This window comes from Rana temporaria, chromosome 10, assembly GCF_905171775.1.
Source record: "Rana temporaria chromosome 10, aRanTem1.1, whole genome shotgun sequence".
Lineage (NCBI taxonomy): Eukaryota > Metazoa > Chordata > Amphibia > Anura > Ranidae > Rana > Rana temporaria.
In genome coordinates, this window is record NC_053498.1 from 12808296 (window position 1) to 12833424 (window position 25129).

The window sequence follows — 25129 nt, forward strand, 5'->3', positions numbered from 1 at the left end:
GATACAAAGACAATTGAAATGTGTTACAAACTCCTGGCGAGATGGTATGTGACCCCCCCCCCGAGGGCGCACAGGATCGGGGCAGAGGGACCCCCAACTTGTTGGAGGGGGTGTGATGCCCCAGGGACCTTTGCGCACTTCTGGTGGGAATGCACCAAGATCCAACCCTATTGGGAGGGTATCTTGGCAACAACCTACCAATTCACAGGAGAACAGATTCAGAAGAATCCTTGGGATTGTCTATTTCATGATTCAAGGAAAAAAATGGCCCTCAATACAAGAATACTTTTGTTCCATTTCTTTTAAATGCAGCCAAAAGCCTGATCCCGAGTCTCTGGAGGTCCCAGGAAGTTCTGAGTATAAAGGACTGGGTTTTAATGGTTGAAACGATAATGCCCTGTACACACGATCGGTTCGTCTGATGAAAACGAACCGATGGGTTTTTTCATCAGATATCCGATGAAGCTGACTTTCATCAGTCTTGCCTACACACAATCCGTTAAAAATCCGATCGTGTCCAACGTGGGTGACGTAAAACACTACGACGTGCTGAGAAAAATAAAGTTCAATGCTTTGGGGCATGCGTCGTCTTGATTCTGAGCATACGTGGATTTTTGACCGATGGGTTTCCCCACAGACGATGTTTTTTTTCTATCGTTTTTTTAACCATAAGAAAAATTTAAAACAGGTTCTATTTTTTTTCACCGATGGGAAAAAAAAACGATGGGGCCCACACACGATCGGTTCGTCCGATTAAAACAGTCCATCGGTCCGTTTTCATCAGACGAACCGATCGTGTGTACAGGGCATAAGAGTTTTAGAGGAAACTTTCCATATAGAGGAGGACTCTCTGGCCCGGATTCAGATACATTGGTGTATCTTCTCGGCGGGCGCAACGTATCTCAGATACGTTACGCCGCCGTAAATTAGGGCGCAAGTTCCTTATTCAGAAAGAACTTGCGCCCTATGTTTACGGCAGCGTAGCGTATGTGGTCCGGCGTAAGCCCGCCTAATTCAAATGTGGATGATGTGGGCGTGTTTTATTAAAATTTTGTGTGACCCCACGTATTTTACGTTTTTTTCAAAATTACGCCGCAAATCGTCAATGCTTTAGACGTGAACGTAACTTATGTACAGCCCTATTCACGAACGACTTACGCAAACGACGTAAAATTTTCAGAATTCGATGCGGGAACGACGTCCATACTTAACATAGGATACCCCTCATATAGCAGGGGTAACTTTACGCCGGAAAAAGCCTAACGTAAACAACGTAAAAAAAAAACGGCGGGCGGACGTACGTTTCAGAATCGGCGTATCTACGTAGTTTGCATATTCCTTGCGTAAATATAAGGAAGCGCCACCTAGCGGCCAGCGTAAATATGCAGCCTAAGATACTTACGCCGGTCGGATCTTAGGGAAATCTATGCATAACCTGATTCTAAGAATCAGTCGCATAGATACGACCCCGCAACTCAGAGTTACGACGGCGTATCCGGAGATACGTCGTCGTAACTGGTATCTGAATCCGGGCCACTGGAGAGATTCCGGAATATATGGGGGAAATGGCGGGAATTCAGGGAGGCGGGAACCTGGAGGAATTGTGTAAGTGTAGGGAACCGAGGAGGGAATGAAATGGGGGGTTGTTTTTTTTTGTTTTTTCTTTGTGGCAGGGTTTAAAGGAGCAGGGGGGGGGGGTGGAGAGAGCATAGATAAAGGATTGGGATGTTTTTAACATGTGATTGTATCTATTTATGTCTATACAATAAAATAAAAAGTGAATATTCAAAAAAGAAAGTGCGAGAACGCTGAAAGCTGAAAATTGGCCTGGGCAGGATGGGGGTGAAAGTGCCCGGTATTAAGGTGATTAAGTGGGGTTGTACTTTTATGAATTACCCGAGTACAGTAATAATGATGTATAACAAACTCTCCATTTTATTTCTGGTTTTTGTACAGCTGTGGATAATCAGAAAATGCTAAAAATCAGCAGCTTCTATTAAATAATCTAAAAAAGCAAGAGCAAATGAAAATATGACAAAGACAAAATGGAAAAAAAAGACAATATAGTAAATATAAATAACTCTCTGATTGTGCTGTCAATCTAAACGTCTGTCAGTTTACCATTTTATATGAATTACTTACTTGCTCGGCTCGTCTACTCCTGTGGATGATAGATTTTAGAAATGAGAAGTACGGACTGGAATAACATAAAACAGATCGTAGGATTTGCAGAAGTTCCGGCTTTTTGTTATTTCCTGAAGTGAGCTACTTTCCTGTTGTCGATCAAGATCAATATTAAAAGTGACTTGTAATAGGGTGGGGTTATTTTATTTAATAATTTGAAAGTTTTTAATGTGTGATTGTATACCTTTTTTTCATGTACTATTTATCTATTTATTTAACCCCCCTGGCGGTAAACCCGAGCGTGACTCGGGGTTGGTTTTTCATGTTAAGATCGGTATCCCCGAGTCACGCTCGGGGTGGACGTGCAGAGTGTGCAGCGGCGCGGCTTACCTTCTCGCTGGATCCACAGGCAAGTTACTTACCTTGTCCCTGGATCCAGCGATGCCACCCCGCTGTGTGAGCAAGCGGGACCTCCTCGCTCGATTCACAGTGTCCCCGTGTGCCACCGATCTCCGTTCCCTGCGACGTTACGACGCACGGGAGCGGAGAACGGCGCCAAATTCAAAAAAGTAAACAAACACATTACATACAGTATACTGTAATCTTATAGATTACAGTACTGTATGTAAAAAATACACACCCCCCTTGTCCCTAGTGGTCTGCCCAGTGTCCTGCATGTACTTTTATATAATAAAAACTGTTCTTTCTGCCTAAAAACTGTAGATTGTCCAAAAGTGTCCCTTTATGTCAAAAATGGTTTTAGATCAGCTAGAAAACAGCGATAATAAATTATAATCACTTGCAGAATTGTGCGATAGCGATTTGTGGGGAAATTCGTCATAAAAAAAAAAAAAATGACAGCGACAATTCTGCAACTGAGCAAATTTCAGTGATTTTGAGTTGATTACATTATTGAATAATTTTTATTATAATTATATTATTATTTGTTACAATTATTTATAATTATTTATTATATTATAATTTATAATTTTGTTTTAAAAAAAAAATCATACCCGGGATGCCTACAAGACTCTTGTTTGGTCAGATTTAAGTGAGTTATTTCTAAAAATTACAGGCCTACAGTATAAAACACCAAATTTCCTTGCAAAATAATTGTACCGCTTTTGGTACGTAATTCCAGACAGAATCATACCGCCAGGGAGGTTAAAGTAGAACTATAGGCAAAACTTTTATTTTCATTTTGAATAGAGCAAGGGAGGGTTATAACCCCTGTCAGATTTATTTTCTATTTTTTTGCCATCTGTGTCCCATTGCCGAGATTTCTCTTCACTTCCTGTCCCATAGCCAAACAGGAAGTCAGAGGAAATCCCTGCAAATTAGGGGAATTCCTTTGGCACCCACCACGTCACCAGAACTAGCATCCGCATGGGAAGATTTTCCCTCTATTACTTTTCTGGGGACAACCTGAAATTGGATATTTTCTTTTACTTTCAGTGATAATAGTAAACAGGACAAATAGAGAGGGGAGGAATCTCCTTGATGGGGACAGACAGCAATAAAAACTGACAGGTGTTCTAATCCCTCTCCACCCTACCCAAAACGAAAATGTTGCCTTTAGTTATACTTTACTTATTTCATTTTGTAAAAATATTTTTTCTTTCAGTGGCAACCATAGAGAGCAGGGTGAGAGGATGATAGGGGAAATGGAAAATGGGAAGGAAAGAAAAAGGAAAAGGGAAGATAAGGGAAAGGACAAATGGGAAGAAAGTGAAAAGGAAAAATGAAGATAAGGCAAAGGGAAAAAGGGAAGGAAAGAAAAAGAAAAGGAAAGATTAAGATAAGGGAAAGGGAAAAAAAGAAAGAAAGAAAAAGGCAAAGGGAAGATAAGGGAAAGGGAGAATAGGAAGGAAAGGAAAAGTGAAGATAAGGTAAAGGAAAAAAGGGAAGGAAAGGAAAATGAAGATAAGGGAAAGGGAAAAAGGGAAGGAAAGGAAAATGAAGATAAGGGAAAGGGAAAAAGGGAAGAAAAGGAAATGTGAAGATAAGGGAAAGGGAAAAGGGGAAGAAAAGAAAGAGGAAAAGTCAAGATAAGGGAATGGGAAAATAGTAGGAAATAGTAGGAAAAGTAAAGATAAGGGAAAGGGGAAATGGAAAGAAAAGAAAAAGTGAAGATAAGGGGAATGGAATAAGGGAAGAAAAGGAAAAGTGAAGATTGGGGAAAGGGAAAAAGGAAAGAAAAAGTGAACATATTTAAAAGGGAAGGAAAGAAAAGGGAAAAGTGAAGATAAGGGAAAGGAAAAAAAAGGAAGAAAAGGAAAAGGAAAAGTGAAGATAAGGGAAAGGAAAAATGGGAAGAAAGGGAAAAGGAAAAGTGAATATAAGGGAAAGGGAAAAAGGGAAGAAAAGAAAAGGAAAAATTAAGATACGGGAAAGGGAAAAAGGGAAAGAAAGAAAGAGGAAAAGTCAAGATAAGGGAATGGAAAAATAGTAGGAAAAGTAAAGATAAGGGAAAGGGGAAATGGAAAGAAAAGAAAAAGTGAAGATAAGGGAAATGGAATAAGGGAAGAAAGGGAAAAGTGAAGATAGGCCTAGGGTGTCAAAAAATCCTTGCACCAGCCCTGCTGGTGGGTTTGTAGTATTGTCTCTATCCTTGCTGGGAAGATTCATCCTCACTAGTGACCATAATCACTGGTACAAAAAAATAAATAAATAGAATATCACAATTGTTTTTACGTTGTCAACACAAACATGTTTCCTGTTCCCATTCCTTTGGCAATACAGACCAAAAAATATAGGGTTGGTGGCACTAAAGGCATAATGTTCACTATTAGGTGTTTATAATAAAATTATTAAAAAAATAAAATGTATATATTAAAATAAAGAAAACTCCTAGTTTCTCACAGGAAATTTTATTTTTCATTTTTGCTGTTCAAGGAATACATTTATTTTTGCTAGTAACTCATAAATGTGTTTCTTTCATTCTTGTCTCTGAAGGTTATCATATTGTTTATCTTAATGTAAATCTCTTCCTCCATCTGCAGGGTGAGCTGGGAATGATGACTGTAAGAAAAACAAAATGATATTGATTCATTTTTTATTTTATTTTATAATCGACCGAGAACGTTGTACGACTCCTTATTACTTAGCAATGTCAAGCATATTAGAAGTCTCAATGTAAGACATTTAACCACTTAAGTCCCGGACCATTTGACTGGTCAAAGTCCAGGCCACTTTTTGCAACGCTTTAACTGACAATTGCGCGGTCGTGCGACGTGGCTCCCAAACAAAAAATCCTTTTTTTCCCCACAAATATAGCTTTCTTTTGTTGGTATTTTATCACCTCTGCGGTTTTAAATTTGTGCGCTATAAACAAAAATAGAGCGTCAATTTTGAAAAAAAATGTGTTTTTAAACTTTTTGCTATAATAAATATCCCCCAAAAATATATAAATAAACCAATTTTTTTCCTCAGTTTTGGCCGATACGTATTCTTCTACATATTTTTGGTAAAAAAAAAAAAAAAAAACGCAATAAGCGTTTATTGATTGGTTTGCGCAAAAGTTATAGGGGCAGATCCTCAAAGATCTGCACCCGCGCAGCGTATCTGAGATACGCTATGCCGCCGTAACTTACCTGGCTTTGGTTTGAATCCTGAAAGAATTTGCGCCGTAAGTTACGGCGGCGTAGTGTATCTCTCGCGGCGTAAGGGCGCAGAATTCAAATGCGGCGAGTAGGGGGCGTGTTTCATTTAAATGAAGCGCATCCCCGCGCCGAACGAACTGCGCATGCCCCGTCCGTCAAAACTCCCAGGGTGCATTGCTCCAAATGACGTCGCAAGGAACGTAAATGGCGTCCAGCCCCATTCACGGACGACTTACGCAAACTAAATAAAAAAAATTAAATTAGACGCGGGAACGACGGCCGTACGCCACCAGATAGCAGCTTTAACTATACGCCGAAAAAAGCAGAACGGAAGCGATGTAAAAGAATGCAACGGCCGCTCGTACGTTCGTGGATCGTCGGAAATAGCTAATTTGCATACTCGATGCGGAATACGACGGGAACGCCACCCAGCGGACGCCGAAGAATTGCATCTAAGATCCGAAGGCGTACGAAGACGTACGCCTGTCGGATCTAACCCAGATGCCGTCGTATCTTGTTTTGAGGATTCAAAGAACAAAGATACGACGCGGGAATTTTGAAAGTACGCCGGCGTATCGGCGTACTTTCTTTGTGGATCTGCCCCATAGCATCTACAAAATAGGGGATAGTTTTATGGCATTTTTATTAATAATTTTTTTTTTTACTAGTAATGGCGGCGATCAGCGATTTTTTATCGTGACTGCAACATTATAGCGGACACTTTTGACACCATTTTGGGACCATTGTAATTTTTACAGCGATCAGTGCTATAAAAATGCACTGAATACTGTAAAAAGGACACTGGCAGTGAAGAGGTTAACCTGTTGGGGGCGCTGAAGGGGGTTAAGTGTGACCTAGGGAACTATAACTGTTAGGGGTCGTGGCTGGACGTGTGACGTCACTGATCGTCGTTCCCTATGACAAGGAACAGACAATCAGTGACATGTCACTAGGAAGCACGGGGAGAGGTTTGTTTACACACACCTCTCCCGTTCTTCAGCTCTGTGACCCGATCGCGGGTCCGCAGGTGCGGTCACGGAGCTCACGACCGGGTCACGAGCGTGCACGCAACCCACGGCTCGCATCTTAAAGGGGACGTACCTGTACAATGCATGAATCTATCTATTGGTGATAGAGCGGTGCAGGAGAGAGGAGGCGGCGCTCCTGCGCCCCCTATGGACGCACCGCCGCTGCTAGGTAGAAAAAGAAACCCTATCTGGTGAAAGAAAATCAGCATCCAGACAGGGATAGGAGGGAAAAAAAAAACCTGTTCCTCTAAATAAAGATGTTAACTAGGTTGGTGTTGAAGGGCCAGCTCCACGTACCTCGGCGCTTCTCTCCGCCGGGCGCAGCGTATCTAAGATGCACTACGCCGTCGTAACTTTTTTTTTTTTTTTCAAATCCACAAAGAATGCGCGCTGTAAGTTACGGCGGCGTAGTCTATCTTTGGCGGCGTAATGGCGCGGCATTCAAATCTTTGTGATGGGGGCGTGTTTTGTGTAAATACGTCGTGACCCAACGTAAACAACTTTTTTTTAACTGTGCATGCGCCGTCCGTGGGGGTATCCCAGTGCGCATGCTTGAAATGAAACCGGAACAAGCCAATGGTTAAGACGGTGACGACATTCTACGCAAATCCCTATTCGCAAACAACGTAAAAATTTCAAAATGCGAGGCGGGAACGACGGCCATACTTAACATTGAGTACGCCTCATAATAGCAGGTTTAACTATACGCCGGAAAAAGCCGAGCGAAAACAACGTAAAAAAATGCGCCGGCCGGACGTACATTCGTGGATCGCCGTAAATAGCTAATTTGCATACTCAACGTGGAAATCGACGGAAACGCCACCTAGCGGCCGCCGAAAAATTGCATCTAAGATCCGACGGCGTACTAAGACATACGCCTGTCGGATCGATCCGAGATGCCGTCGTATCTTGTTTTGTAGATACAAAACAAAGATACGACGCGCAAAATTTGAAACTACGCGGCGTATCAATAGATACGCCGGCGTAATTCTTCTGTGGATCCGGCCCGAAGTGTTTTGTTTGTGCCAGTGTGCTCAGGGGCCCTAGTAACTGCAATTGGAGCATTGTATTAAATAAATGGTGCAATCTGCTTTATTTGGTGATTCTGTGATTTGCTTTGCGTGAATTAAAATACACCGGTAATTTAATTACCTTTAGAGTATCATAATCACTTGACACCTCTGTTTTCACAAGATCTGCGTACGTGCCATCTGGTTGTTGTGGACTCTGGGGACGAGAAGGAAGAGAGAAAGAAAAACGCCCCCTGAAGATTAGATTTTCTTAAAGGGTCACTAAAGGAAAAACATTTTTTTGCTGAAATGACTGTTTACAGGGCATAGAGACATAATAGTTAACTGATTCCTTTTAAAAATGATTAAAAATAGATAAAAAAACAATCATATAATGTGCCTGCAGTGTAGTTTCGTTTTTGCTGTTGTTTGCTGGTTCTCTGATGTACAGAGAGCCACTAGAGGGCAGTCAGCCAATAGAGAGCAGTGATACTTTGTCTAAAACTCCTCAGCACCAATCCAGTTTCGTTTTACTCACACCTCCTTGATTAGTGACCACCGTGAGAAATCTCCCAGTACTGTGGTGATCAGGAAACAGGCAACCAGGATGTGTCCAGAACAGAGAGGATTTACAGCAACATGAAAGCAAAAACGAACAATGAGGACATGAAACCAGGACTGCAGCAAGGTAAAGGAAGCTATTTAGCTAAAAAAAAAAATTCCTTTAGTGACCCTTTAAACAAAAATGGACAATTTTACTATGGCAACATATGAGGTATCCCACAAAAACCCAGTGATATCGAGTAGGTTTGACTGATGGTCACCGTTACATAGTAGGTAAGATTGAATAAAGACAATAGTCCATCCAGTTCAGCCTGTGTAGGTTCAACATCCTTATTGCCCTGACAGTGAAAAAAACCCTGTGCAGCTTTAGGTTAAACCACTTTTCCTCTAATCTCATTGTGTGGCCATGTTGTCGTCTCAGGCCCTGTACACACGAGAGGATATCCGATGGAAACGGTCCGCCGGACCGCTTCCAGCGGACATTTCTGCTCCCGATTTTGATCTGGTGGGCTGTACACACCATCAGATCAAAATCCCCGCGGAAAACATACGCGGTGACGTGGCCGCGCCGTCGCCGCGACGTGCGCGACCCTGGAAGGTAAATACTTCCACGCATCACTTCGAATCACTTCAACGCATGCGAGGGATGGGGATCGCTTGGACTTATCCGGTGAGTCTGTACAGACGACCGGATCAGTCCGACGGACAGGTTTCCAGCGGATAGATTTCTTAGCATGCTAAGAAATTTTTATCCGCTTGAAAACCGGTAGGCTGGAGAAATGTCCGCCGAAAAATGTCCGCTAGGCCGTACACACGACCGGATTTGTCTGCTGGAACTGATCCGTGGATAAATCCCAACGGACAGATCCGGTCGTGTGTACGAGGCCTAAGAATTACAGGCCTACAGTACAAATCACCAAATTTCCTTGCAAATAATGGTACCGCTTTCAGCACCTTTTTTCTAAAAGAATCATACCGCCAGGGAGGTTAAAGGCCATTTTTTTCTCTTTAATAAGACTTTTTACGTTATGATTTAGCCACCCAGGTTTAACCTTCGCTCTATATTTATTGCCCATTGGAATGCACTGTTGTGATACCTTTGTTTCATATGTTCCTAAAGCATTCCCATTTTTCTTCCGTGTTCAATGTTTCTAGGATTTGGTGCCAATTGATGTCTTATAGTATTGAACGCAGTTCAGCAAAGTTTGCCTGTTTGAAGTTTAGAGTTCTTGTGCTACCCTCATGCCTCCTTTTCCTATGATTTATGATAAATGTGATCATCCTGTAATCACTAGATCCCAAGCTGTCCCGCATAGGCACATCTAAGATCAGACTTGGGTCGTTCATAATGAATTAATCTAGCAATGCATTCTTTCTAGTCTAGTCTTTCTAGTCGGGGAATCCACCAATTGGGACATGAAGTTGCCCTGTAAGACATTCATGAAATTACGGCCTTTAAAGGGGTTGTAAAGGTACAATTTGTATTTCCTAAACAGCTTCCTTTACCTTAGTGCAGTCCTCCTTCACTTACCTCATCCTTCCATTTTGCTTTTAAATGTCCTTATTTCTTCTGAGAAATCCTCACTTCCTGTTCTTCTGTCTGTAACTCCACACAGTAATGTGAGGCTTTCTCCCTGGTGTGGAGTGTCGTGCTCGCCCCCTCCCTTGGACTACAGGAGAGTCAGGACGCCCACTAACACACATCTCCTTTCTCTATCTGCAAAGTAGAGAGTGTCCTGACACTCCTGCTCGCCCCCTCCCCCCTCAAGAGGCTTTCTCCACACCAGGGAGAAAGCCTTGCATTACTGTGTGGAGTTACAGACAGAAGAACAGGAAGTGAGGATTTCTCAGAAGAAATAAGGACATTTAAAAGCAAAATGGAAGGATGAGGTAAGTGAAGGAGGACGGCACTAAGGTAAAGGAAGCTATTTAGGAAATAAAAATTGTACCTTTACAACCCCTTTAATGAGTGAGCTGTCCCCTCTGCCCAGTTAATTTTCAGGATAATTGAAGTCCCCCATTATGATGACATTACCCTGCCTCGCCGATATTTCTAACTGTAATAGGAGGTCTAGCTCCTCCTCCTTCAGGCTGGGGGGTGTGTAACATACCCCCACTATTAATTTACCACAGGGGCTTTGTGACACCAAAAGAGATAACACATAAGATATAGATAAAATAGAATGTTTTTATTGAGAAAATTATTAATATTATCTCTCATGGACATAAAGGGCCAGATTCTCAGAGACTTACGTCGGCGTATCAGTAGATACGCCGTCGTAAGTCAGAATCTGCGCCGTCGTATATTTAAGCGTATTCTGGAAATCAGATACGCTAAAATTTGGCTAAGATACGAGCGGCGTAAGTCTCCTACGCCGTCGTATCTTAGGGTGCATATTTACGCTGGCCGCTAGGTGGCGCTTCCGTTGTTTTCCGCGTCGAATATGCAAATGAGCAAGATACGCCGATTCACGAACGTACGTATGCCCGTCGCAATTAGTTACGCAGTTTACGTAAGACATACGCCGGCGTAAAGATAAAGCAGGTCTCTAGGTGGCGTAGCCCATGCAAAGTATGGACGTCGGAACAAGCGTATCTTTTTACGTCGTTTGCGTAAGTCGTACGCGAATAGGGCTGTGCGTAAGTTACGTTCACGTCGTAGGCAGTGTTTGACGTATCTTAGGCATTCTATCCGACGCATGTGCACTGGGATACGTCCACGGACGGCGCAAGTGCTGTACGTTCAAAACGTCATTTACGTGGGGTCATGCTTTATTTGCATAAAACGCGCCCACCTCTTCCCAATTTAAATTAGGCGCACTTACGCCGGCACATTTACGCTACGGCGCCGTAACTTAGGACACAAGTGCTTTGTGAATACAGCACTTGCCTCTCTAAGTTGCGGCGGCGTAGTGTAAATACGATACGCTACGCCCGCCCACACTTACGCCGGGGTACGTGAATCTAGGCCAAAATGTCTGGAAGCGAGTAAAGACACAAAAGATAATGTAAACACACAATTGATAAAAATACCCCATATAGCACTAATTCTGATTGGATACTTCCAAAAGGCTGTGACGCGTTTTGACCTTGATGGTCTTCTTCAGGGGATTGCCTTTGGACAACAGACCAGGACAACTATAGCCAGTGCAGTATTACAAATAAAACAGGTTCTATAATGTTGAGGGTACCCAAGGAAAAGAAGGACTTTAGATGGAAAACAGGTTCCAGATATGGCCTGGTTTAGAGAGGGTGGTCACAAGATAAACCCAATGCATTTAAAAAATTTGATTTTCTCTTCTTCAGGGAGAAAGGAAGGTGTGCTCATCTATAATGTAATTACATAAAATTTTGGATTGTATGTAAGTGCAAATGAAGCATTTGAACCTTGTCAATGAATAAATAGTATGATTTGTGTTATTTGGTGCATGAATTGAAATACATTGGTTATTTCATTACCTTTAGAGTATCATAATCACTTGAAACCTCTGTTTTCACAAGATCTGTATATGTGCCATCTGCTTGTTGTGAATTCTGGGGACAGAGAGAAAGAAACACACTCCATTTATAATATCGGTTTCATAAACCAAAATTAAGAAGAATAGAGAATTTAAAAAAAAAACAATATATTAGGGCTAGTTTACACTTCAAAACATGGCTTCGGAGATGCTTTGTTAACCGCTTGCCGACCGGCTCACGTCGATATAAGTCGGCAGAATGGCATGGCTGGGCAGATCAACGTATTTATAACTATATATAGCTCCGTGAGTGTGTCCGCGGATCCCGCGGACTCGATGTCCGTGGGGATACCCGCGATCGTCTCTCGGAGAGGAAGAACGGGGAAATGCTGATGTAAACAAGCATTTCCCCGTTCTGCCTAGTGACAGGACACTGATCACCGCTCCCTGTAATTGGGAGCAGTGATCAGTGTCGTGTCACACATAAGCCCATCCCCCCACAGTTAGAACACATCCCTAGGTCACAGTTAACCCCTTCAGTGCCCCCTACTGGTTAACCCCTTCACTACCAGTGACATTTACACAGTAATCAGTGCATTGTTATAGCACTGATCGCTGTAAAAATGACAACGGTCCCAAAAATGTGTCAAAAGTGTCCGATGTGTCCGATATAAAGTCGAAGTCATAATAAAAATCGCAGATTGCTGCCATTACTAGTAAATAATAATAATAATAAAAATGCCATAAAACTATCCCCTATTTTGTAGACGCTATAAATGTTGTGCAAACCAATCAATATACGCTTTTTTTTCCAAAAATATGTAGGAGAATATATATCGGCCTAAACTGAGGAAAAAAAAAATATTTTTTTTATATATATTTTTATAAGTTTAAAAAAATGCATTTTTTTTTTAAATTGTTGCTCTTTTTTTGTTTATAGCCCAAAAAATAAAAACCACAGAGGTGATCAAATACCACCAAAAGAAAGCTCTATTTGTGGGAAAAAAAAGATGCCAATTTTGTTTGGGAGCCACGCCACACAACTGCGCAATTGTCAGTTACAGCAACGCAGTGCCGAATCGCAAAAAGTGCTCTGGTCTTTGGGCAGCCAAATCGTCTGGGGCTGAAGTGGTTGAAGCTCTCTGAACACCATTCAAAGCTCCTGTCACGAAAAAAAAAATGGTTAGCTTACAGTCCTGTTTACACCTGCTTTTGCTTGGTGCTTCGATGAGGCTTCAATGAGGCTTTGGTGGGGCTTCGGTGGGGCTTTGGTGAGGCTTTGGTGAGGCTTCGGTGGGGCTTTGGTTAGGCTTTGGTGGGGCTTCGGTGGGGCTTTGGTGGGGCTTCGGCGGAGCTTTGGTTAGGCTTCGTTGGGGCTTTGGTGGGGCTTCTATGAGCCTTCGGTGGGGCTTCAAGTGAACTTTGCCATAGACTTCTTTGGGGACTTTGAAGACGCTTTGAAGCACCACTGAAGCTACATGGGGTATCATTTTGAAAGCAAAGCCGAAGCAAAGCAAAGTGTAAACAGGACTGTAAGCTAACCATTTTATTTAGCAACAGGAGCTTTGACTGGCCTTCAGAGCAGAGGCGTACCAAGTGAAAATGGCGCCTATGGCAAGCTCTGAAACATTTTAAGTGTACAGGGCCGTGTTTTCACTGCATGAGATGCACACAGATATTCAGTACATCCACGGGCAGGCAGACCAATTCAGATCAATTGGGATGCAGCAGCTGCATGAAGACAGGCCCTGCTCTCACCTTAAAAACCGTTTGGGTGCAGCCAGAAACATGCCCCCGGGCACAGACAGTGTGCATTCAAGGACATGCACCCGAACCCAAATGGATGTCAAATTGGGAACAATAACCCTCCCTTACTCCACCCAACAACTCTAGTTCTACTTGAAGTACGAAGGAGACCTGGCCCAAAAAATGTGCCCTCCATGACAGGTACCTGAGCAGGGTTTGTAGATATCAAAGGACACAGTGCCAATCTCCAGGGCCCGAATCTTGAAGCGAGTGAAGTCAATCCTGAACACATTCTCCTCAGGTCTGCACAGATAATCTGATGACAGAAGACAAGTGACAATAATGACACAGGCCAGTGACAGGTCTCCTGACAATAACTCCCTCTCTGTGACCCGGCTCAGGCCTAGGACATGCTTCCGGTCTCAGCTCCTTCAGGCCTAACAACTAGGGTGCCCATGTGTCCCGGATTGCCCAGGATTGTCCCGCAATTCGCATTTATGTCCCGTGTCCCGGGCACCTTCATTCCAGGACAGTACAGTGTCCCGGAATGAAATGAGGAAACACAGCCACCCTAATAGACGATTTCCAAACTGGTTGCTAGGGCCGCCCTGCTTGGCTTCCAGCAACCAGTGACGTCACATTCGTAGAGTCTCAGAGCGAGGCCGAGAGGAGCATGGCCTTTACCCAGTGCTGCCCTGCGCACCGAGTCCACCCACCTTCTCTGGCCATGGCAGCAGCACCCAGAGAGAGGATACTGCTATACTCCACCGCAACAGAAACTTCACGGGCTCACCCGCTAGTAGTAACTTGTTGTTTTTGGGTGGGGTATGGCTCGTGTTTTTTACAATGTTGTATAATTTTATATGTAATAAATATTTTTTACGATACTACATGTGTCAATGTTATCAGTACCAAGAGAGTCCAACCAATCCTTTCTCTAGGTGACCACATATTGATTCAGGCAGCATTAGCAACTGCCACCATGTGTTCCCTTGGTTCAACCTTTTTATAATTAAAATTTGGATGATGGTACTTTTTTACCTATTTTGACCTAAAGGGGCCCAGGAAACTGTAATTGCATCCCCCCCCATAAGCAAGTAGGAACGGGGAGAAGTTTAAAAAGCTCTACTTTTAAATTCAGTGAAGAACTATAGTGCATATGGCGCCCATGGTACTTGCCAACAGGCATGGGCCCCCTGAAGCAGAGAACCGGGGGGGGGGGGGGGTGCTGCCGCCTGAAATTGAGAAGCGGGGGGCCCTTTACAAATAAAAGAAGAAATAAAGAAAAATATATATAAAAAAAAGGGGGTGTAGCCATCCGGGGCCCTGGGGACCTCTGGGCCCTTTAATAAAAAGAAATAAAAAATATATATAAAAAATATATATTTATCTATTTTTAAAAATGGGGGTTGCCTTCTGGGGCCTTTAAAAAATTTTTTTTTTTTTTTATAAAAAGAAATTACAAAAAAGGGGGGTTGCCATCTGGGACCTCTAATAAAAAAAGAAACCTCTGGGCCCTTTAATAAAAAAATAAAAAATAAACATTTATAAAAAAAAAAAGGGGGGGTTGCCATCCGGGGCCCTGGGAACCTCTGGGTATATATATGTATATAAAAATAAAAGAAATAAAAAAAATATATAAAAAAAAGTTTTTTTATAAAAAAAAAGGGGGGTTGTCATCCAGGGGCCCTGGGGATCTCTGGGCCCCTGGGGACCTCCGGACCTCTAAAAAAAAAAAAAAAATTCCCTTTAATAAAATATAAAATAAATATATATTTAAAAAAAAAATATTTTTTTATTTAAAAGGGGGTTGTCACCTGGGCCCCTGGGGACCTTCGGGCCCCTTACAGGTGTACTGCCTGTACCCCCCTGATGGCGGCCCTGGTGCCATACCTTAGATACGCCACTGGTTCAGAGAGCTTTAAAAAAGCGCGGTTGAAGCCGAAGCAAGGGTAAATGAGCTCTAAATGACGTACCTCAGGCCTTGATGATGTCTGACATGCTTTAATTCTATATAAAAAGTAATAATAATAATATTACTGTTTAGCAGCAAAAGATAGATTTAAACTACGATTTGATACAGAATTATAACTCAGTCTTAAAACTCAGTGACCTTTTTAAATAATTTTGTGGGGTTTTTTTTCGCAATTGTTTTTCTATACTTTTATTTTGACTAAAATGCAAGAATATTTTATAATTGATCTCCATTACTTTTTAGCACATAATGGCAAAAGAGATCCATTGTGCTCAACCCAATCTTTGACGCAGGTAATGAGATGCGCCAGTGCTCAGACAACCGCTCCTGATGGCAAGGTTCTAGCGCATAGGTGCTCAACCTGTGGCCCTCCAGCTGTTGCGGAACTACAGTACCTGTGAGGCATTGCAAGGCTGACATTTGCAAGCATGGCTCCCAAAGCCAGAGGCGTGATGGGACTTGTAGTACCGCAACAGCTGGAGGGCCACAGGTTCTAGCGGGTCTGATTTATTTGGATTTTAACCATATGTCTCAGTAAAGCCATCATATTTTTTATTAGATTAGACACGTGTGGTTTGTTTTGCGTTCCAAATTAAAATTTGTACACATTTTTCGTTATTCGGATATTCGGATGTATCAGAATTTCAGAATTACAATAGTAACGAATTTAAATGAATCCGAAATAACTAATCAAAATTTCGGACAAAATTCAGATAGTTTTCGAAGCAAATTTGAATTGTTTTCGAATGGAATATGAATACTTTTCAAATCAAATTTTAATAATTTTCAAATCGTATTCGAATTTCCGAAAGAGAAAAAAATAGAATAGAAAATAAAGAAGTAGAATAGAAAATAATATAATAGTAAATAAAAGAATAGAATATAATAGAGTAAAACAGAACAGAATACAAAATAAAAAAGTGATAGAAAAGGAAATAAATGGAATGGAATATGAATACTTTTCAAATCGAATTTGAATCATTTTCAAATTGTATTCAAATTTATGAAGTTAATACAGTATAATAGAAAATAAAGAAGTAGAATAGAAAAGAATATAATAGAAAATAAAAGAATAGCATAGAATACAGTAAAACAGAACAGAATACAAAATAAAATAAATAAATAAAAAAAGGGATAGAATAGAAAATAAATGGAATGGAATATGAATACTTTTCGAATCAAATTTGTATAATTATCAAATCGTATTTGAATTTTCGAAGACAATAGAATAAAAAATAAAGAAGTAGAATAGAAAAGAATATAATATAAAATAAAAGAATATAATATAATAGAGTGAAACAGAACAGAATAAAAAATAAAAAATAAAATAAATGCATTTTTTGTTTTTAAATTGTCGCTCTATTTTTGTTTATAGCGCAAAAAATAAAAACCGCAGAGATGATCAAATACCACCAAAAGAAAGCTCTATTTGTGGGGAAAAAAAGGACGTCAATTTTGTTTGGGAGCCACGCCGCACGACCGCGCAATTTTCAGTTAAAGCGACGCAGTGCCGAATCGCAAAAAGGGGCCAGATCCTTTACCTGCATAATGGTCCGGGTCTTAAGCGGTTAAATTGGTCATGAAAAACGATTGTGTGTGTGGGCCCCAGAGCATGTTTCTCGACGAGAAAAATGGCCGTTGAAAATTTAGAACCTGCTCTATATTTTTTTTCATTGTTTTTCACGTTGTCATTTTTCACGTTGTGAAAAACGGTCGTGTGTACTCTTTAACGAGGGGGGGGGGGGAAACATGCATTCTCAGAAGCAAGTTATGAGACGGGGTCGTCGTACGTGTTGTACGTCACGCGCTTTGCTCGAGCATTTTTTTTGCCGCTCGTGTGTATGCAAGGCAGGCTTGAGAGGAATCGCGTCAAGAAAAACTTTTTTTTCAATGACATGAGTAACGGCCGTGTGTTCGCGGCATTAGATCTTCATAAAGGTGTCTTATCACTAAAACTAGAATTGGCTGTAGTTCTCTGGGGTGACTTGGCTGCCTTACCTTGTATAGCAGTAGACAATCACAATCAGAAGGACGACTCCAGCCAAAATCCCCAGGATCAGAAATAAAATAGAACTGTATTTATTGCCAGTTGAGCGATCAGCACTGCTATCTACGTAGAAGAAAGTTATTAGGTACAATGATAGATCATGTACAAATGTTGAGCAATTTTACATAAAAAACAAGACAGGATTCCCGGCCAAATACTCTCCTGATTTACGATCCGCCGGCGCAAGTTTTTGAGGCTAGTGCAGTATTCAGAAAGCACTTACCTCAAAACTTGCGGCGGCGTATCGTAAATCCCCCGGCGGAATTAAAATTCCGCGGCTAGGGGGAGTGTAGTATTTAAATCAGCGCCGATTTAACTGCGCATGCGCCGCCGGCTAAATTTCCCAGCGTGCATTGCTCCAAATGACGTCGCTAGGACGTCATTGGTTTCGACTTTAACGTAAATTAAGTCCGGCCGTATTGCAGCCTAAGATCCAACGGTGTAAGTCACTTACACCTGGCGGATCTTAGGGAGATCTATGCGGAACCTGATTCTATGAATCAGCCGCATAGATCCGACAGAGAATCGACGGTGTATCAGGAGATACGCCGTCGTATCTCTATCTGAATCAGGGCCAGTGAGGCATGGACACAGTGAGGCACAGTAAGGCATGGGCACAGTGAGGCATGGGCACAGTGAGGCATGGGTACAGTGAGGCATCGACACAGTGAGGTGTGGACACAGTGAGGCATGGGCACAGTGAGGCATGGGCACAGTGAAGCATGGACACAGTAAGGCATGGGCACAGTGAGGCATGGACACAGTGAGGCATGGACACAGTGAGGCATGGACACAGTGAGGCATGGGCACAGTGAGGCATGGGCACAGTGAGGTATGCAGATGGATACCCTTGGCTTATACTCAAGTCAATATGTTTTCCCATTTTTTTGTGGTAATATTAGGTGCCTCGGCTTATATTCGGGTCGTCTTATACTCGAGTATTAGAGATGAGCTTCGAGTTCGAGTCCAACTCATGTTCAACTCGAACATTGCCTGTTCGCCTGTTCGGAGAACGACGAACAATTTGGGGTGTTTGCGGCAAATTCGAAAAGCCGCGGAACACCCTGTTAAAGTCTATAGGAGAAATCTAAAGTGCTAATTTTAAAGGCTAATATGCAAGTTATTGTCCTAAAAAGTGTTTGGGGACCTGGGTCCTGCACCAGGGGACATGTATCAATGCAAAAAAAAGTTTTAAAAACACTCTCCGTCCCCCCCTCTTTTCTGCGGCCGGCCAGGTTACGTGGTCTGGGGGTCTGGGGTGGATTTTTGGGGGAACTCCACGCCATTTTTTTTTATTTGGGGTGGAGTTCCCCTTAAAATCCACACCAGACCTGAAGGGTCTGGAATGGATATTTGGGGGGAACCCCACGTCATTTTTTTTTTAATTGACGGCGGGGTTCCCCTTAATATCCATACCAGACCTGAAGGGCCTGGTAATTGAATTAATTTTTTTTTATGAATGAATTCTCTCTGAATTGCCGGGAGCCGACAATTTATTATAGCCGGTTTTAAATTACTTTTTTTCTTTCAGAAATGATACTTTGTGCAGAGACAGTTCTAAGTACGGGAAACATGCGTTATTTCACATGCTTACTTTACACCCCCCCAGGTACAAAATTTAAAGGAAATTTAAAGGAATTGTTTCACTTTAAGCATTATTAAATTCACTGCTCCCGAAATAACGGTCATTTTTGCATTGATACATGTCCCCTGGTGCAGGACCCAGGTCCCCAAACACTTTTTAGGACAATAACTTGCATATTAGCCTTTAAAATGAGCACTTTAGATTTCAAATGTTCGAGTCCCATAGACTTTAACGGGGTTCTAAAGTTCACACGAAGGTTTGGTGTGTTCGCAGGTTCTGGTGCGAACTGAACAGGGGGGGGTTCGGCTCATCCCCATCGAGTATATACGATAATATCTTTTCTCTATTACCAATGAGTAAGATATACATACATTCATCAGTTATCTCTGTCGGCAGTGAGTCTCCGCTCCCAATAATATTTATTGCAACACAAGTATAGGGTTCCGTGCCTTTGCTGACGTTCTGTACTTTGATCTTCTGATCTTGAGATCCTAATTTAATTTTGTTGTTCCCACGGTACCATTCATATGTGTGTGGAGTAGGGTTAGATCTGCTGGAACATGTTACCGTCACATCACTACCCTCCAAAACCGCTTTATTTTTGAGTGAGCTGACCGTCACGTCTCTTGGTGCATCTGGTGAAGAAGAGAATATATTTATTTTATTTTTACAATTCCACTTGACAATGTTGTCTGTTTTCTTTCTTTTTGAAAAGTCGCATCACATGTCTCCAACATCCAAAATCTCTCAGGGACTCAAAGTAACATTAACCACTTCAGCCCCGGAAGAATTTACCCCCCTTCCTGACCAGAGCACTTTTTGCGATTCGGCACTGCGTCGCTTTAACTGACAATTGCGCGGTCGTGCAACGTGGCTCCCAAACAAAATTGACGTCCTTTTTTTTCCCCACAAATAGAGCTTTCTTTTGGTGGTATTTGATCACCTCTGCGGTTTTTCTTTTTTGCGCTAAAAAACAAAAAAAGAGCGACAATTTTTAAAAATAAACAAAAATGTTACTTTTTGCTATAATAAATATCCACCAAAAATGTATAAAAAAATAATTATTTTTCAGCTTAGGCCGATACGTATTCTTCTGCATATTTTTGGTAAAAAAACACGCAATAAGCGTATATTGTTTGGTTTGCGCAAAAGTTATAGCGCTTACAAAATAGGGGAATGCAAACACAGCGACTCCCCGCAGGGATGTGGTCCCAAGGGAGGGGGCGAGCACGCTGACTAACCCCCAGCCAGAACGGCTCGGATGATGGGGGCAAGCTTACTGAGGAGAAACAGGAAGTGAGAAATTCAGGAAAAGAAAAAAAAACATTTAGAAGGGAAATGGAAGGAAAAGGTAAGTGAACCAACAATGCACTAGCTTATAGGAACCTTTTTAGAAAATAAAATCAATGTCCTTTTTTCTCACAAATTGAGCTTTCCTTTGGTGGTATTTGATCACCTCTGCGTCAATTTGGAAAAAAACGTAATACTTTTTTACTTTCTGCTATAAAACATATCCAATAATAAAAAACAAAAATTCAAATCAAATTTCTTCATCAATTTAGGTCAATATGTATTCTGCTACATATTTTTGGTAAAAAAAACTCCCAATAAGCGCATATTGATTGGTTTGCGCAAAAGTTATAGCGACTACAAACTATGGTACAGTGGAACCTCGGATTACGAGCATAATCCATTCCAGGAGAATGCTCGTAATCCAAAGTACTCACATATCAAAGCGAGTTTCCCCATTGAAGTCAATGGAAAAAAAAATAATAAGTTTCCGCATTGACTTCAATGGCATGCAATACCGTATGCGGCCAGAGGCGGGCGAGGCGCCAAAGAGACTCGGAAACGTCTGAAAAGCCCCCAAGGACAGCTCGGCTGACCTTGGCAAACCTCAGAAAGACTTCATAGATAAATACATAGAGCAAGCACTCGTATAGAGTTTTTGTTCAATAGCACCTACATCCCTATATACTGTATATATATATATATATATATATATATGTAGATTGACCCCAATGCGGGTGCACCAGCCTTTCCGAGGTCAGCCGAACTGTCCTTGGGCCTTTCCGGCTATTTCCAAACGCAGCCGACAGGCGCCATTCAGCTCTGGCGCCCCCCCACCTCAGGCCATACACGGTACTGCACCCGCTTTGGCCTGAATCCTGCATGTTTTGCGAGACACAGGATTTTAGCAAATACAGTGCTCATATTTCGAAACGCTCGTTACTCGCAATCCAAGGTTCCACTGTATATTTTTATGGAATTGTTTTTTGTTTGTTTTTTTACTACCAATGGCGGCAATCAGCAATTTCTAGCGGGACTGCGACATTGCAGAGGCCAGTACTACTGTACTAGTGGAGGGAAATCTAAAAGTCTAGTAGGGGGGTGCAAATTTCTTGCCTTGTCCTAGGCACTGACAACCCACGCTACACCACTGACTGCATAGAGAATTGGAGGATAATATGCGTAAAAAACAGTTTACCGTTTGCCAATAAAAAAAAAAAAATATCTCCCTGGATTTAATTTTAAAAATATGGTCACCTTATTCTAGGTAACCCTATAAAATCAACTCCTATCATATTTTTATTTTTTATAAAAGGGATGGTGTCACCCCTCTAGCGGGTGTCACCCGGGTGCGGACCGCACCCCCCGCACCCCCCTAGCAACGCCTCTGCTCCTATGTTTTTCTTGCTGAATGTATAGAGCAGAAAAGGTGTGGGGATCAATAACTGGGAAATTTCGACTTAAATCTAAATTTTTATTGCCTGTAATACATACATCTGATGTTCAGTGTTACTGCATTCTGTGATGTTCTCCCATTATGATAAGTTGCTGTGCACTGAAATTGTGTTTTATCATCTTCATATGAAGGAATATATGTGATTGTTAATATTTCTTTCCATTTTCCTTCAGATAGATCTTTAGATCGTCTCGCGGTTTGGCCGGCTTTGTTGAACCTCAGAGAAGGTGGACTGGAGCCACATGTGTGCTCTACAGAGCATGAAACATTCTCAGGACGTCCTTCAACCATTTCTCCATTTCCAATAAGGTCCGGTATGTTTGGAGTATCTGAAAAGTGTTATAGATACGTTATTAGATGATGTTATGGTTAAAGGTTATTACATTTTTACTTTAGGTTCAGATTCTCCAATGTAAAAAAAAAAAAGGAACCTTCAAAAATGCTAGAAACCCTTTTCCAGAGAAGCCCAGAGTAAAATACAGAGTATAGGCATGACTAAGTAGCAGGGAACCGAAGAAGGGGTTAAAAAGTAGGGAGGGACATTTTCAGCTTGGAGGGGGTGGCCGGAGTTAATATTTCTGGGGTAGGAGGGGCTTGGGAGAAGGTCTGCAGTTCAGTTGTGGGCAGCACAGGAAGAGGAAGCTCCCACCCTCCCGCCCTATAATGTTGGGATTGTATGTAATGTGTTGTGTTGGGTTGGTTTTGGCGGTTGGGGATGTTTGGAGGCAGTAGACATTTTGACCAATTTGGCATAAGTGGGGAACCATCAAGGTATGGGATCCTCGGTTGATGCCAGCCAGATGGGTATCAGCGTGGGGAAGGTTCAGAGTGCTATGGTCCTTGAGTCGGCGCATTGCGACTGGGATCTTGGATGTAGGGTGACCACATTTCCAAACTACCACTCAGGGGCACCCCCCTTCCCAAAAATCAGCATGTGCTGTAACGAATCACAGCACAGTGATTGGACACAAGAGGCGGGATTTATGATTTCTCCAATCACAAGCAGGGGGCGGAGACTGTGCTCCTCCTCCTCCTATTATGTTGCGATTGTATGTAATGTGTTGTGTTGGTTTTGGCGGTTGGGGATGTTTGGAGCCAGTAGACATTTTGACCAATTTGGCATAAGTGGGAAACCATCAAGGTACTGTATGGGATCCTCGGTTGATGCCAGCTAACCGTGGTTTAGCTGGCATCGGTTGATGGGTATCAGCGTGGGGAAGGTTCAGAGTGCTATGGTCCTTGAGTCGGCACATTGCGACTGGGATCTTAGATGTAGGGTGACCACATTTCCAAACTACCTATCGGGGACACCCCCCTTCCCAAAAATCAGCATGTGCTGTAACGAATCACAGCACAGTGATTGGACACAAGAGGTGGGATTTATGATTTCTCCAATCACAAGCAGGGGGCGGAGACTGTGCTCCTCCTCCTCCTCCTATTATGTTGAGATTGTATGTAATGTGTTGTGTTGGTTTTGGCGGTTAGGGATGTTTGGAGGCAGTAGACATTTTGACCAATTTGGCATAAGTGGGAAACCATCAAGGTACTGTATGGGATCCTCGGTTGATGCCAGCTAACCGTGGTTTAGCTGGCATCGGTTGATGGGTATCAGCGTGGGGAAGGTTCAGAGTGCTATGGTCCTTGAGTCGGCGCATTGCGACTGGGATCTTAGATGTAGGGTGACCACATTTCCAAACTACCTATCGGGGACACCCCCCTTCCCAAAAATCAGCATGTGCTGTAACGAATCACAGCACAGTGAGGTGGGATTTATGATTTCTCCAATCACAAGCAGGGGGCGGGGACTGTGCTCCTCCACGCATTTCCGGACAGGACAAGTACTGTAAGTGAGTAAAGCGTTGATGTGGCGGCCTTTTTTTGGGGCATTCGTTTCATTCCGGGACACTGTATTGTCCTGGAATGAAGGTGCCCGGGACAGACCTGCAAAATGTGGGACTGTCCCGGTCAATTCTGGGACACGTGGTCACCCTACTTGGATGGCCAAGCTGGTACAAGGGAAATTTGGTCAATGCCTTCAATCATCTCCTAACAGGGTGGAAATAAAGATGTTGGATTAATTTGTTATGGTTAATTGTTAATAAAATGGCCAAGCAGACAATTTTACTCCAAAATTGATGTCGCCTGGTTATTTGTAAGTTAAAGGAGTTCTCCAAGCTAAAAACTTTTAACCCCCGCTGTGCCCGGGCTGTAAAACTATACAAAATAAACTTTCACTTACCTGCCTACGATCCCCCGTTGTTCCGATATCGCTGTCCCGTTCTCCGGTCCCGGTCTCTTCCACTTCCTGCGGGTCGGTGACTCACAGTGCGCTCAGCCTATCAGCGGCCGCGACGGGACATTGCTGCGGCCGCTGATAGGCTGAGCGCACTGTGAGTCACCGACCCGCAGGAAGTGGAAGAGACCGGGACCGGAGAACGGGACGGCGATATCGGAACAACGGGGGATCGTAGGCAGGTAAGTGAAAGTTTATTTTGTATAGTTTTACAGCCCGGGCACAGCGGGGGTTAAACGTTTTAGCTTGGAGAACTCCTTTAAGGTAGAATTTTGGGTAATATGGTAATGGTAGGTTTATCAGACTTACTATAGTCATGACTTACTGAGCCCTGGTTATACTGCTACTCCAAGTCTTCATTGGCCTTCCATAATATATGCCCACTCTCACTATGAAGAAATGTTTACCTCTAGCATAAAGCTTTAGAGTCTTGTGACGTTGTTGTGTCCAGGCATTAGTGTCCTGATCTTCTGCTATTCCTGGGTAATAGTGATCACCATCATTTCTTATCACAGGGTCTATCCTCAGTGAACAGGTATTCTTCCCAGGTACTAGCGAGGTTCTGCTTCTGTAATTCATTAATACTGAAGAATTTCTTAGACTGTTAAAAATCTGAGGATAGTCTCTTCGATTAAATAAATACCAAACAGTATTGGATGTCCCAGAATTCTCACGAGGGTAGAACGTACAAGGAATCTCCACACAGGTTCCAACCAAACCATCAATTCTGGTCGGGAACTCCCACCTCTGACACACAAGTCCTAGATGAGGACGTGAATAAAAATTGTATATATGGTAATTGTTTTATATGTAAATAATTTTTAGTTATCAATCTCTCTAAAAATATGAATCTACTTTACCTTGAAAAAGGGTAAGGAGCAGAATCTTCCGTGTGATATCCATTCTGTGATGATTGGTGACAACGTTAAGTCACGGGTGCAACTGTAAAAA

General features: G+C 42.4%; 2 protein-coding genes across 2 annotated transcripts in view; both read right to left on the minus strand.

Annotated features, from left to right (window-relative positions):
• The window catches only part of LOC120916338 (B-cell receptor CD22-like), a 28818-nt gene extending 26568 nt beyond the window's left edge, over window positions 1–2250 (minus strand). The window contains exon 1 of the mRNA XM_040327248.1: window positions 2143–2250. The gene's annotated coding sequence lies outside the window, so the exon portion shown is untranslated. The remainder of the gene's footprint in view (window positions 1–2142) is intronic.
• A 2741-nt stretch (window positions 2251–4991) lies between these two features.
• Window positions 4992–25129, minus strand: LOC120915994 (sialoadhesin-like). The gene is made up of 10 exons (XM_040326837.1): window positions 25039–25129; window positions 24586–24939; window positions 21924–22214; window positions 19511–19774; window positions 17506–17617; window positions 15509–15542; window positions 13738–13848; window positions 11788–11862; window positions 7907–7981; window positions 4992–5145 (listed from the first exon to the last, which is right to left on the minus strand). Exons 1-10 carry the CDS (start codon window positions 25079–25081, stop codon window positions 5098–5100), a joined length of 1407 nt encoding a protein of 468 aa, XP_040182771.1. The 5' UTR covers window positions 25082–25129; the 3' UTR covers window positions 4992–5097.